This window comes from Silurus aristotelis, assembly GCF_946808225.1.
Source record: "Silurus aristotelis genome assembly, chromosome: 7".
NCBI lineage: Eukaryota > Metazoa > Chordata > Actinopteri > Siluriformes > Siluridae > Silurus > Silurus aristotelis.
In genome coordinates, this window is record NC_139580.1 from 11,351,900 (window position 1) to 11,365,806 (window position 13,907).

At 37.0% G+C, this 13,907-nt stretch overlaps 1 protein-coding gene and 1 long non-coding RNA gene across 2 annotated transcripts in view; one reads left to right on the top strand and one right to left on the bottom strand.

The window, feature by feature from the left end:
* The window catches only part of LOC310729167 (protocadherin beta-16-like), a 28,444-nt gene extending 14,743 nt beyond the window's left edge, over positions 1 to 13,701 (top strand). Inside the window, exon 3 of the mRNA XM_083547253.1 lies at positions 11,434 to 13,701. Within this exon, the coding sequence (XP_083403379.1) occupies positions 11,434 to 11,466 (33 nt within the window). The 3' untranslated portion in view covers positions 11,467 to 13,701. The remainder of the gene's footprint in view (positions 1 to 11,433) is intronic.
* On the bottom strand, positions 5,170 to 5,894 carry LOC310729205. The gene is made up of 2 exons (XR_014534501.1): positions 5,824 to 5,894; positions 5,170 to 5,651 (listed from the first exon to the last, which is right to left on the bottom strand). It is a non-coding gene; the product is annotated as an uncharacterized lncRNA (long non-coding RNA).
* Positions 13,702 to 13,907: the final 206 nt, after the last annotated feature.

Below are 13,907 nucleotides of genomic sequence, written 5' to 3' on the forward strand. Positions count from 1 at the left end.
CATCTCTCCTAAACATCTCCACGCTTCTACCGGTATGTCATCTGGTCCAACCGACTTTCCATTCTTCATCCTCTTAATCGCTGCTCTCACTTCCTCCTTACTAATCCTATCTACATCCTGCTTCACCAACTCCACATCCTCCAACCTTCTCTCTCTCTGATTTTTTTCTCATTCATCAGCTGCTCAAAATACTCCCTCCATCTTCTCAACACACTCTCCTCACTAGTCAACACATTTCCCTCTCCATCCTTTATTGCTCTAACTTGCAGTACATCCTTCCCAGCTCGGTCCCTCTGCTTGGCCAATCGGTATAAATCCTTTTCTCCTTCCTTAGTGTCCAACCTCTTATACAGTTCCTCATATGCCTTTTCCTTGGCTTTCGCCACATCCCTTTTAACCTGCTGCCGCATCTCCTTGTACTCCTGCCTACTCTTCTCATCACTCTGTCGATCCCACTTCTGTTTTGCCAATCTCTTTCCCCTAATGCTCTCCTGCACTTCCTCATTCCACCACCACGTCTCCTTGTCTTGCTTTCTATTTCCAGATGTCACACCAAGTACTTTTCTAGCTGCCTCCCTCATCACTCCTGCAGTAGTTGCCCAATCATCCGGCACCTCTTCACCACCACCAAGCCCCTGTCTGACCTCTTCCCTGAACCTCACACTACACTCTTCCTCCTTCAGTTTCCACCATCTTATTCTTCTTTCAAACCTTACTTTCCTCCTCTTCTTCTTCGCCTCCAAAACCATCCTACAGACCACCATCCGATGCTGTCTAGCTACACTGTCCCCCGCCAACACCTTACAGTCTCCAATCTCCTTCAGGTTGCATCTCCTACACAGAAGATAATCCACCTGTGTGCACCTTCCTCCATTCTTATACGTCACCCTATGATCCTCCTTCTTCTTAAAATACGTGTTCACCACTGCCATTTCCATCCTTTTAGCAAAATCTACCACCATCTGCCCTTCCACATTCCTCTCCTTAAAACCATACCTACCCATCACCTCCTCATCACCTCTGTTCCCTTCACCTACATGCCCAATAAAGTCTGCCCCAATCACCAATCGTTCTTTCCTAGGTACACCATCTACCACTTCATCTAATTCACTCCAGAATCTTTCTTTCTCCTCCATCTCACAGCCAACTTGTGGAGCATAGGCACTGATGACATTTATCATCATCCCTTCAACTTCCACCTTCACGATCATCACCCTATCAGAAACTCTCTTCACCTCCACTACACTCTTACTGTACGCTTCCTTCAGGATCACCCCTACACCATTTCTCTTCCCATCCACACCATGATAAAACAGTTTAAACCCACCTCCAATGTTCCTGGCCTTACTCCCTTTCCACTTGTCCTCCTGAACACACAACACATCTACCTTTCTCCTCTCCATCATATCAGCTATCTCTCTCCCTTTACCCGTCATAGTACCAACATTTAAAGTACCAACCCGAACCTCTACTCTCCTACACTGCTCCTTTTCCTGCCGTCTCTGTAGACGCCTTCCTCCTCTCCTTCTCCTCCTTCGGCCAACAGTAACCCAATTTCCACCGGTACCCTGTCGGCTAACGATACCTGTGGCGGTCGTTGTTAACCCGGGCCTCGACCGATCCGGTATGAAATTCTCATTTGTGATCCGCATATTTGATTTGGCACATGTTTTACGCTGGATGCCCTTCCTAACGCAACCCTCCCCATTTACCCGGGCTTGGGACCGGCACTAAGAGTACACTGGCTTGTGCCCCCCTAATGGCTGGGTTTTCTTGCAGTATGTATACTTTAGAAAATAAGGTGAGGTGGTAGTTTTGTGATTAAGGCATTTTACCTTTTACTGGTTCTGAAGGTTGTGAGTTCAAATCCCCACCACACCAAGCTGCCTCTCCTTGACCCCTGAGCAAGGCCGCTAACCCCAATCGCTCAGTTGTCTGAATGAATAAAAAACAAAACCAAAGGAGACTATAAGGACAAAAGTATTGGGACACCACTGCCATATGTGGTTCTTTTTCAAACTGCTACAACAAAACTGGAGGCACACAATTGTATAGGATGTTTTTGGATGTGGTATAAAAAATGTTGTGTTCACTTGTGTTCATGCGAGCTCCATGAAGATAAGGTTACATGGCTTATAGAGGAAGATCTCAAGTGGCCTGCTATAGAGCTCTGATCTCAAACCTACCATGGGATGAGTTGGAACACTGTCTGCATGCCAGGCCTCCTCGCCCTACATCAGTTCCTGACTTTACTAACTTCCTTATGGTTGATGAACACAAATGTCCACAACCAAATGTCCAAAATCCCAGAAGATGTAAGACAAGAGCCAACTGGGATTAAATGTGGAATGCGATACTCAAAATTCACCTACCATACTTATGACCAGATGTTCACAAACCTTTGGCAATATAGTGTAAATCACTCTCGATAATGGCGTCTACCAATGACATGAATGTAAATGTAAGAAACAGAAATTGTTTTGTTTAAATCCAGAAAGTTTTTAGAGTAAAATTGACACTAATCTTTGAAGATGTTAAACTACGTATATAAATTGTATTGGAAATTGTAGCAATGGGCAAAAGATCAAATCTTTATGAATGATCAACTGAAACATCAAATGTTAGTAAATTGTTTACAAGTCCTGTTATAGAGAATTGAGAGAGCATCATTGTAGCTTAAGTTTTGCGATGGTTACTTTGAACGATAATGATTCATTAATTATTTCAAGTTATTCTTTTAGCATCATTGAATCGCAAAAAGGTTACAAAATATGACATCACATTTACTGATCCTGACAAGGAAACCCTCTTTTATCTCTCTTTTATTTTATCTTTTATCTTTAGATCTGCTGGATGTTAGTGATAATGCTCGACAGTAGTTTATACAATACAGGCTCTGGAAAATAATTCACCTGGACTTTTATTCTGCTATTACTACATGTGAACCAGATCTTCATGAAAAACACATCTATATTATTTCATAATTGAAAAGGAAATTAAAATAGATTTTTTTCTATGTACAGGATATTCCCCATTAATCCAGAGAATCTTTATGACTTAAAGTCATTTGATTATGAGATAAAAAATTTTTTTTCCCATATTGGATTCAAAGGCTCTGGTGTTCCACCTCTCAATAGTAACTTTCACATTATTATCATGGACCAAAATGAAAACAGACCAGCTTTATTGTTTCATTGGTGCTTGCACAGCTTAGTTGTTGAGAATAAATACCCAGAATCATTGACACAGAAGGTCTAATAGCATACATACAGCTATACAAGCAGAGTCTGTTTCAAAATCCCACATTACATACCAGTTTCTCTAGAACTATCTTTGGTGATCGCTAAAGATAACGGAGAGCCCTCTCTTTCTGCTATAATTACAAACAAACTGTCCATGGTAGAAACCACACTTAAACGCTCCAGAGAACCCTTTCTCTTCCACAGTCACCATTCTGCTAACATATGATAACATGACTGACATGGCTTTAGAACAGGACAACTTTTCAGATTTAAATCTACTTGGCTTGGTGTCATTCCTTTTATAATCACAATATTTATGACCCTCTTGTTTAGGTCAGAAATAAAAAGCAAAACAAAGCTGATTCCTCTCTGTAGAAGCAGTGTTATCAGTAAGAAGAAGTCCCATTTCAGTTATGCCTCCTGCTACAGTTTGTGTCTATTGAAGACTGAAAAAGGAAAGCTGGTAGTTAGCGACAACCTGTGTCAAAATGGATAAGATTTGTTGTGTGTAGTATAGCAAAAACACAGAACTACGACTAGTGACCCAGCTTTTTAAAACTTTCTAAAGCAATGTGTGTATATCTTGCACCTATGCTACCATAACATAAGCTTTCAGAATTTTTAAAACTTCCTTAAGTTATTGTTACTATTCTTCTTCTTCTTCTTTTTTCGGCTGCTCCCATTAGAGGTCGCTACAGAGGATCATCTGTCTCCATACTACTCTGTCCTCTACATCTGCTTCTTTCAAACCAACTACCTGCATGTCTTCCTTCATCACATCCATAAACCTCCTCCTTGGCCTCCATGTTTCTCCTCTGCACATGTCCAAACCATCATAATCGGGCTTCTCTATTACTTTGTCCGGAAAACGTCCTACATGCACTGTCCCTCTAATAAGTTTGTTTCTAATCTTGTCCATCCTCGTCACTCCCAATGAAAATCTCAACATTTTCAGCTCTGCAACCTCCAGCTCTCACCTTTTGTCTTTTAGTCAATGCCATTGTCTCTAGACCATACAACATAGCACATCTCACTACAGTCCTATAAACTTTCCCTTTTGCAAATACCATTCTATCACAAATCCCTCCCTCCACTCTTCTCCCACTCCACCCTGCCTGCACTCTTTTCTTCACTTCTCTAACACACTCTCCATTTTTTTGCACTGTTGACCCCAGGTACCTGAACTCATCCAACTTCACCACTTCTTCTCCCTGCAATAGCACCACTTCACTGCCCTCCTTCTCATTTACACACATATTCTGTCTTACTCCTACTGACTTTCATAAGTTATTGTTACTGTTAACAATGTTAAAAAAATATTTAACATGTAATAACAAATGGCACCACCATTTAGATGAGACACATTACACCTGGACATATCAAATTCCAGGTGTGTTGGGACTGATTTAACTTGGACAAGTAATTTTTTTTCTTTGAATTCAATAAAGACATTACTTACTAAAAACTTTCAGACAGGTCAAGATAGGTTAAAAAATGACATTTCTTGGCAAAGGAAGGTTATTTGTCTGAAATTAACTGTATTAGACTGGTCTTTTTACAAAGGATGCATTTGTCTAAATCTCAAAATGTGTGTGCCAACCCCATATTAATCTGTTCCAAAAGCAGTTCCTTTGATAATCAAATTGCAAATAGCCACACAATTGATCATTGGCTGTAGCAGTGGAGATTTATATTTCTTACTTGCAATAAATTACTTGCTAAACATATTTCCTATACAATTCTGGAAATTATAAATTTTTTGTAGAATATTTTATATGGCCCTCTTTAGTTTGTACAGTGTATGTGAAAAATCATACTGTATATTTTTTCTGTCTCTACTATCTATAAGTTTAAATCTGTAGCAGTGAAATTGGATGTTCATAGATATTTAAAATCATCTGTTTTGTTTTTGTTTTTTAAACAAAAATTCTGCATAAGCTGATAGTATCCTTTTTTATTTCTAGCAGTTTTGCAATATGAATAACAAATGTTTATGGTAGGGAGTGGTTTTAAAGTAATGCCAGATGTTTCCAGACTTTCCACATATTGTTGAATGTTATAATTGCTGTGCCAAGTGTGCTTGGCAATTTTTTTTATTATTCTTGCAAGTTTATTTACAATGTTTTGCTTTCCTGTCTCAGAACACTGTGCTTTTTGTCACTGTTTGTGACAGAAATTCTGATTTTGAGTACAGAGAACACAAAATAAAAGTTAACATGAATCTAAATAATTAAGATTAAGAAACACTGTTTTAGTGTTGTTCTGATTACACATGGTTAGTATATTTTTATGATCTATTGTTACAGATCTCTCATGACTGCTAGAATATATACTGGTGGCTTAGCTAAAACGTGATAGATCTATAAACATAATGCATTTATTTGAGATGAGCAGTCTACTTTTATCTGCCTCATCAAAAGCTGCATTTTCAAAGACATTAATCTAGCTGGCCCATAACTCACCACTCACACTGACACTGAGTCAGCAGAGGAAAATATAAACTTACCATTAGATTTAACCAAAAATGAATTGTAAACACATTCAGAGACTACCTCAAGATTACTTTGGACAAGAATTAGACAAACGGTTGATGTTATATAATTTGTATTTGGGCCTATTTCTTATGAACACACAAATTGTATATTTAATATACTATACTATATATATTTGGACTTTCTCCTGATCTGGAACTTGAAATGTGAAACACACAGTGATTGTTCCAAGCTGGTGTCAAAAATGTTCCAATTATGTCACTTCCAAAACACACATGTCTAAAAGTAAAAAAAAAAAAAAGAGAGAGAGAAAACAAGAGAAATCAACCCTTTTACAAAGAAATTACATAAGTAAAGTTATATATATATATATATATATATATATATATATATATATATATATATATATATATATATATATATATATATATATATATATATATAAATAAATAAAAGATTATATGTATTATACATATTAATTTAAATTGGTTTGCCTCCATTTAAAGAACATCTTCAATATTTTTTTCCCCCTGCCTTTACATTTGGCAGATGTAATTAATTTCTACATCCAACAGCAAAGATGCCTAAGATAAGCACAAGACTGACCTCTCAAATTACTTTCTAAAAGTGTGTCAATGTTGAACAGTCCCATGAGCAAATTCTACATTAACATCTATGTGACACTAGTTTCATATAGTAAATAATTATATAACTCAACATCAGGTCTTATATATTATGTTTTACTTTAATTCACTTTAATATATAATTTATAGTGTTACACAATGTATTAAAGTATATGTACAATGTATAAAAACATTAGAGAGTAAGTTAAAACACAAGTTTTCCACATGTTTGTACATACACCTTATTATATATGTCTCAAGCAACTAATCAAACTACAAATATGTTCATACTGTATATGTTCACATATAATAACTATCATTTTATTCACTATATTGCCAAAAGTATTTTGTCACCTGAACTTTCCTGCTATCTGTGGTTATTTCCGAAACTGTTACCACAAAGCTGGAGGCACACAATTGTACAGGACGCCCTAAGATGCAGTATTATAAAATTTAGCATTTACTTGCACTTGGAAACTCAAACCTGTTTAGCATGGCAATGCCCTTGTGCACAAAGTGAGCTTCATTAAGATATAGTTTTCATGCTTTTGAAATGAAGATCTTGAGTAGCCTGCTATACCGCTCTGATCTCATCCTTACCTTTTAACGCCTACTTATGACCAAGTGACCCAATACATTTGGCAATATAGTGTATAGATGTTCATATATGGCCATAGATCAGATTTCCGTATGGGCTTCTATTACGATTTCATTTCCAGACTCACAGAAACTACTGTGCTATTGGGAATCTTATATGCAGCAGCAGTTTTTTGTAGCCTTCTCCAGATCTGTGCCTTTCAACAATCCTGTTTAGTTCATCAATTCCTGTCAGTACCTCTGACCTCATTGTTTAGTTTTTACTCTGATATGCATTGCCAGCTGTGAGGGCTTTTATAGAGAGGTGTGTTCCTTTCCAAATCATGGCCAATCAATAAACCTTTCCACAGGTGGCCTTCAATCAAGGTGTAGAAACATTTTGCCAATGATAAGAGAATTGAAAAGCACTTTAGCTAATTGTCAACTGTTGTTGCAAAGGGTCTGAATACTTATGAACATGTGATAGTTCTTTTTTCTAATTAAAAAAGTTAATAATTTCTGAATGTACAGACAGAAAGGTAAGTAAGGCAACTATGTGTCTGCGTGTGTGTGAATGAGAGAGAGAGAGAGAGAGAGAGAGAGAGAGAGAGAGATAGATAGAGAGAGAGAGAGAGAGAGAGAGAGAGAGAGAGAGAGAGAGAGAGAGAGAGAGAGAGAGAGAGAGAGAGAGAGCATGGATGTCTGAGTGCAGGAAAGAGAAAGTTGCCAACATATTTATCTTAATTGGATATTTGTAAATGTTAACACCCTAACACAATCAAAGCATGTCATTTAATGATTTGATCAGTTAAATTATTGTCCATAATAATATCTTTATTTCAAGATTTTGACAAACAATTAAACTGGATCTTCCAATTGACAATATTTTGTGATGTTTAAAACTAAGAAAGTAATATTAATTATATTAGCATTTAAGAAAATTTTAAACACTGCATTATTTTACCTTGTCCATTTTTTACACCTTAAAACACTGATTAAAATTGTCTCTTGTCTTTGTTTCTATTCTAAAGTACTCAAAATGAGAGATGTCCCTTCTCATGCTGGAGGTACAGTATGGAGCCCTGTCATCTTCTTTCTGGAGCACCTCCAACATGTGCCCTTTGACTTTTTACCTTTTCTATAATAAATGTATATATATTATGGGTGTAACGTAACTTTTTTTACATGCGGAACATAGTTAAAATCTTAGAGGACTGAAATTCGTTTAGTCTCCACCTCGCACTTTGAGCTCATTTTTTTTTTATTGTTGTTATTATTAAACTTGAAAACATACAAAGCAATGCAAAGGATATAAAAAAAAAAGAAATCAGAGTCACTGTGAAATATGATTTTTTTGTGCAAGCAGGAAAATAATGAAGAATCCATAGCTCTAGCATTAGCCACTAATCAAGAAGTGGCTAGTGGCTAATGCTAGGCTATGGATTCTTTAGCATTTTATGTCCAGCTTCAAGAATTTCTCTTAAAAGGAGATAATAAAAATGTTATTGCATTAAGTCTATTAATTTAATTTTTAATTTATAAAATATTATAAAATATTATTTTACAATATTTTATTTTTATTAAATTATATAATTTTTTTATTTAATAATAAACTGCGTGAATAAAAAAGGCAAGCAATTTTATTTTCTGCATTTCTTCCCCTAACTATACCAAAATTGTACAATGACTTAAAAACTCAGGTACGTACCAAACCGTGAATTTTGTGTACCGTTACACCCCTAATATATATAATATATATATTGTATATGTTTTTTTTTTATTTTGTGTTTCTGTGGTGCTTATGCTGTTCTCTTGTAGGAAGAGAAAGAGTAATTAATTTAACTGAATTTAATTCTGATTTACTAGCATTTCCTTTATTTTTATGATATATTGGCCAAGCCAAATTTACCAAACCAAATATGTACTTGTTGAATTCTGCTGCTTGAAAGTTTGATATTTACAATGCTACAGAAAGAATATGCCTATGGTAAATTCACATTGACATTAACCACTATGAACTTCCTAGTTTGTCATAAAAGTAACAATGACAGCAATTTACATTCAACTGGTAGTCCAAATTAAAATAGTAGTCAAGGTATGCTCTTTTTCTAACCATTGATTTATATTTTTATGCATACCTGCTTTAAAACCTCCACACTGCATTCTGTTTGACATGCATCACAGATAAACTACAGAATACCTCAAATGAAGGATGAAAAAGATTATTTGCATTATCTTATTTAGCTTAAGCCAATAATTGCCTTTACAATTGAAAACCTTATATAACCATATTATTTGCAAAGTTAATGAAAGAGAAGAGACAACTCTCCAGACACACCCTATATATGCTCTTATGTATGATCGTGTCTAGGTTATGTATGTAACCCTAGTTCCCTGAGGGAACAAGATGCTGCGTTTTAACGCGTTGGGAATGATTCCATGTTGTCCACGCTCTAAATCAGGTGTGTAATCTGTCCAATAGACGGCGTCACTGGCGTCACATAACGACTTGGAAGCTATAAAAAGCAAATGGAGTGAAGTCGGTGCCAGCGTCTGTGAAGGAGAAGGAAGCGATGCAGGGAGCGAGGGGACGCAGCTTCTCATTCCCTCAGGGAACTAGGGTTACAGACGTAACCTGGAAACATTCCATTTCAGGAATTAGAGCTGCATCGCATCACTTTGGGAACGAGAGTCCAATACCGCCAGACTCAACAGTCCCTGACTAGTGTGGCACAGCTTTGTTCGAAGGACAGAGGAGCCAGGAGTGGCACAGAGGTTTAGGTTATAGAGCCTGACAAAAGTCAGCAGGGTGGACCAGCCTGCAGTGTTGCAGATGTCTTCAAAAGGACACTCCAGAGGACCAAGCCTTAGAGGCTGCCACACTCTTCTCGGAGGGCCGTAGCAGATGAGCAGTTGTCCTGACTTCCTCCAAGGATTCGTCCTGTGGATGTAAGTGTTTAGTGCTCATACCAGACACACCCAGTTTAGATTCTCCTGGTCTGGGGCCTGAAATGGAGGAGGATAGGATGCCTGGAGGTCGTGGGAAACCGAGGGCACCTTGGAGATGTAACCCGCTCTATGGTGCAAAAAGGCACTGGCCATGCCTGGAGTAAACTTCAAAAAAGGAGGGGGCCACTGAGAGGGCCTGGAAATCCCTTACTCTTCTCAGAGAGCATATAGCCAGAAAAAACACAGTCTTGACTGTGACATAGCTCCATGATGCCTCGGTCAGGGGCTTGAAAGGGGGCTCAGATAGAGCCTCCAGCACGATGGCCAGGTCCCACCCAGGCACTCTAGGTCACACCAGAGACCTCAGCCTCCGGGTGCCGTAGAGAAAATGCATCACCAGCAGGTCTCTGCCAAGTAATTGCTCCGCCACAGGGGCATGATACGCCAAAACGGCGGATGCGTAGACTTTGAGGGTGGACGGAGCCAACCCTTTGGTAAACTGTTCTTTAAGGAATTCCAGCACTGAATCAACTGAGCAGTGGACTGCTAATCGCACCACACAGTGAACAGTGAACAGTGAACCATCTCGTGGAATAAGGCCTCCTCATGGAGAGGGAGCTCTGGAAGGGAGAATGGTCTTTACCAACCTAGTGTATAGACCAGATCCTCTGAGCTGTCTCACCTCAGCTACAGCCTCCACAGCTCTGGGCGGGGGTTAATGATTGCACCCGCTGCTTAAGAGAGGAGTTCCTTCATCAAAGGTATCTCCCATGGAGGGTGTGTGATGATGGCTACCAGGTCCGCAAACCACGATCTTCCCGACAGTGCGACGGGGAAAAGGCGCACAAGCACAACCTCAGCCACGCCTGAGCTATGGCATCCAGGGGGAATTAAGGGAGAACCCTAGGGGACAGTGCGACATCTTTCGAGACACAAACAGGTCCACCTGGACCTTGCTGAATTTCTCCAAAGCCTGGGAACAGGAGCTGGACCTTGAAATACAAAGCACCTTCACTCCATGTGCTTTGTATAGCTTCCAGGTTGTGACATCACCCCACCGGTGGTCCATTGGACAGATTACACACGTGATTCAGAGCATGGACAACAAGGAAGTGTTCCCAAAGCATCGTGATGCAGCTCGAGTTCCTGAAAGGGAAGTGATTTTGATCTGGAAATTGCACATTCATAACATGTTAAACACCCTTACCGTAATTATATATATTTTTTTAATATATATTCTGTTTTCACTGTGTGTACCACATTCAGTTTACATACTGTTATATAATTTCACATGATATAGAGGTATTAAACGATGGGATATTGCCAACTTAGCTTTTAGTCTTCTGTCAAAATAATTTTCAAAACCATGTTTATTCTCTATGCATGGTATTTTTTTAGAAAGATTTTGTAAGAAACAAATAGGCTTAAACTATTGCTTTGTCTTCTGTTTAAATGATATGGCTTGGTTGCACAAACTATGTTTAGATACTGAAATATTACAGAGGATTTGACTTTCACTGCTTTTTGTCCTTGTTGTTTTCTTATTTCTAGGCCTCCACCACCACCAGCAGCAGTTCCTCTTGAGGCTCCACTTTCTTCTGTTCCATTCCACCTCTTGTTGCTGAAATGATGCTGAGAAGAAGCTGACCCACATTCCTGTCTACTTATTTTCTGCTTAAAAACATGTGTCTCTGGATCTTTCTTGTACTTCTTTGTGTATCATCTGAATTAATTCTTAAAATCTAACACAGAATGGGATTTCAGCCAAGTTGATGCGTGTATTTCACTGGGCTCTATGCATGGATCTGCATGGGAATACATATGAAAGTTTGCTTCTTTATATGAAATTTTTGGGCATTCACTGTTTGACATATCAAAACTAAGCTCAGTGACAGCTTAAAATGCACATAAAATGGAGAATAATACAAAGAAGCAAAAGAAAACCCCAACATATTTATCTAATTGAACCCTAAAATTGTGCATGAGGTGATGACCTTGAACCAGACAGGTAAAACTTTTACTCTTTGTGTTCACTGAATCCATAAACAGGAAGGTTTTATGAAAGTAGTGAAAAACTGTATGGAAATGTATTATTCACTATTTACTGTGCTATTTATTCTGTGTATTAAACAATAAATGTATTGTTTTTGCTGATTTTAAATTCTTGCTGCCTATAGAAAGTAAAAAAAAAATTAAATAAAAAAGAGTGACAAAACCAGAGTAACAAACAAATCACAACAGATTACAATGTTTTGTTAATATAAATTCTACAGTATCACCTGTATTCATCAGAAATATTTCATTAGTCATTTGCTTTTAAATGAATTGTATCCATTCATTAGCTTATTTGACCTTATTAAATATCCTAGATTATGAAGGCTCAGTTAAGATGATTGTGTTCATTTAATATTAATAAACTTCCAAACAAAAACACACATCACTTTGTCAGTTTCGTATTACATTCTCTTTAGTCATCTCAATTTACATATGTACTGTAAATAAGCACATATTAGACAAAATACAGTAAAAAACATATAGCTTGCATTGTTGTGACCATTTTAGTTATAACCATTTAAAATGTCTTCATACTATTTAATAGACCTTGCTGTATTCTAAGCATACTGTGTACAAAACACTAAACTACAGTAAGCATTTAATTTTATGTTGTTTTTTTTATTTTATGTTTTTGATTAAAAGATTTATAGTTTATGATAAATAAATGTTTTGAGCTGTTTACATTGTTTAAACACTTGTAAACCTAATTATTTTGGGATTCATTTTTGTGTGTTAACTTTTAATGTGCACTACATCATTTTTGCACTCTGAAGTTGCTTATTATTTGTGAATAGCAATCAGAGAAATGTTAATAGGATATATACAGGGTTCTGATGAATTTCCCAGGTAGACACATGTAGTGGATTTTAAAGGCAGTCCATATATTCTTGTGAATTTATTATTGTAAAAGGTTATATATGAGTTGGTTGCTACAAAAAAATACAGGAGGATTGCTATAAAAGCTCTACGCAGTAAGAGAGTGAGAAAGAGAATATGTGCTCTTTCTTGAAACTCTCTTCCATTTGCAGTGCTGTGTGTAAATTGGCACTGAATCTCACACATAAACACACATGGTCTCAGTTTGACTTCAGCATGTTCTACCTCAGGGTGAATTGCATCAGAGTCTGTCTAACCTCTTAACCTTTCTCTTTAGCTTTATGACCGTCTGTAAATCATCATAAACTTAAGATACTTGTGGTTTGTTCATTTTAATAAAAAGGTAGAAAAACAAAAAAGTGTTTATTGTGATAAAGCGTATTGTGCTTTTTTTTTTTTTTACAGTTAAAGGAATGCAAACAGCACAGGTATACAGCAAATGTGTTACCTGTATAACCTGTATGTAGTTTAAATTTGGTCATGAGCTGTTTAATTTAATTGCTTCGATTTACATAGTATTGTGTGTCAAGAAAATAAGTAACTGAAAGTAATGATATTGATACATGAGTAAATCTGATCATATACAAAAATACCCTTTTGTATTTCTGCTGCATGATACAATGGTGTTTGTTTTGTATGTTTGTATTGCAGGTGGATGATTTCAAAATATTCAACCAAAAAAAAAAAACTGCAGCAAACTAATGCACGAACATTTTTCCTTTTTTTTTTTTTTTTTTTTGTTATTTGTATTTTTATTATGCACATTAATAATTGCACATGTAAATCGTCTGTTCAGTTTATATGACCATTTAAAGCTGTTTTACCATATTGCATTTTACATTTACATTTTCCTGTGATTGCAGCAGTATAAATTAAATCCTTCAAAAGAATGCTGTTGTCTGTCTATTTCAAAATAGATGTATGTATTAAACAAAAAGGAAGAATAACAGAAACTCTTCCTCTCTTTCTCTTATCTTCACCTGATATTACCCTCCCATCAGAGAGAGAGAGAGAGAGACTGCAGCAGTGCTCTGAACTGCAGCAGAAAGCACAAGCTAAGACACAAATAGAGTAGATTTAAACATGACCAACAC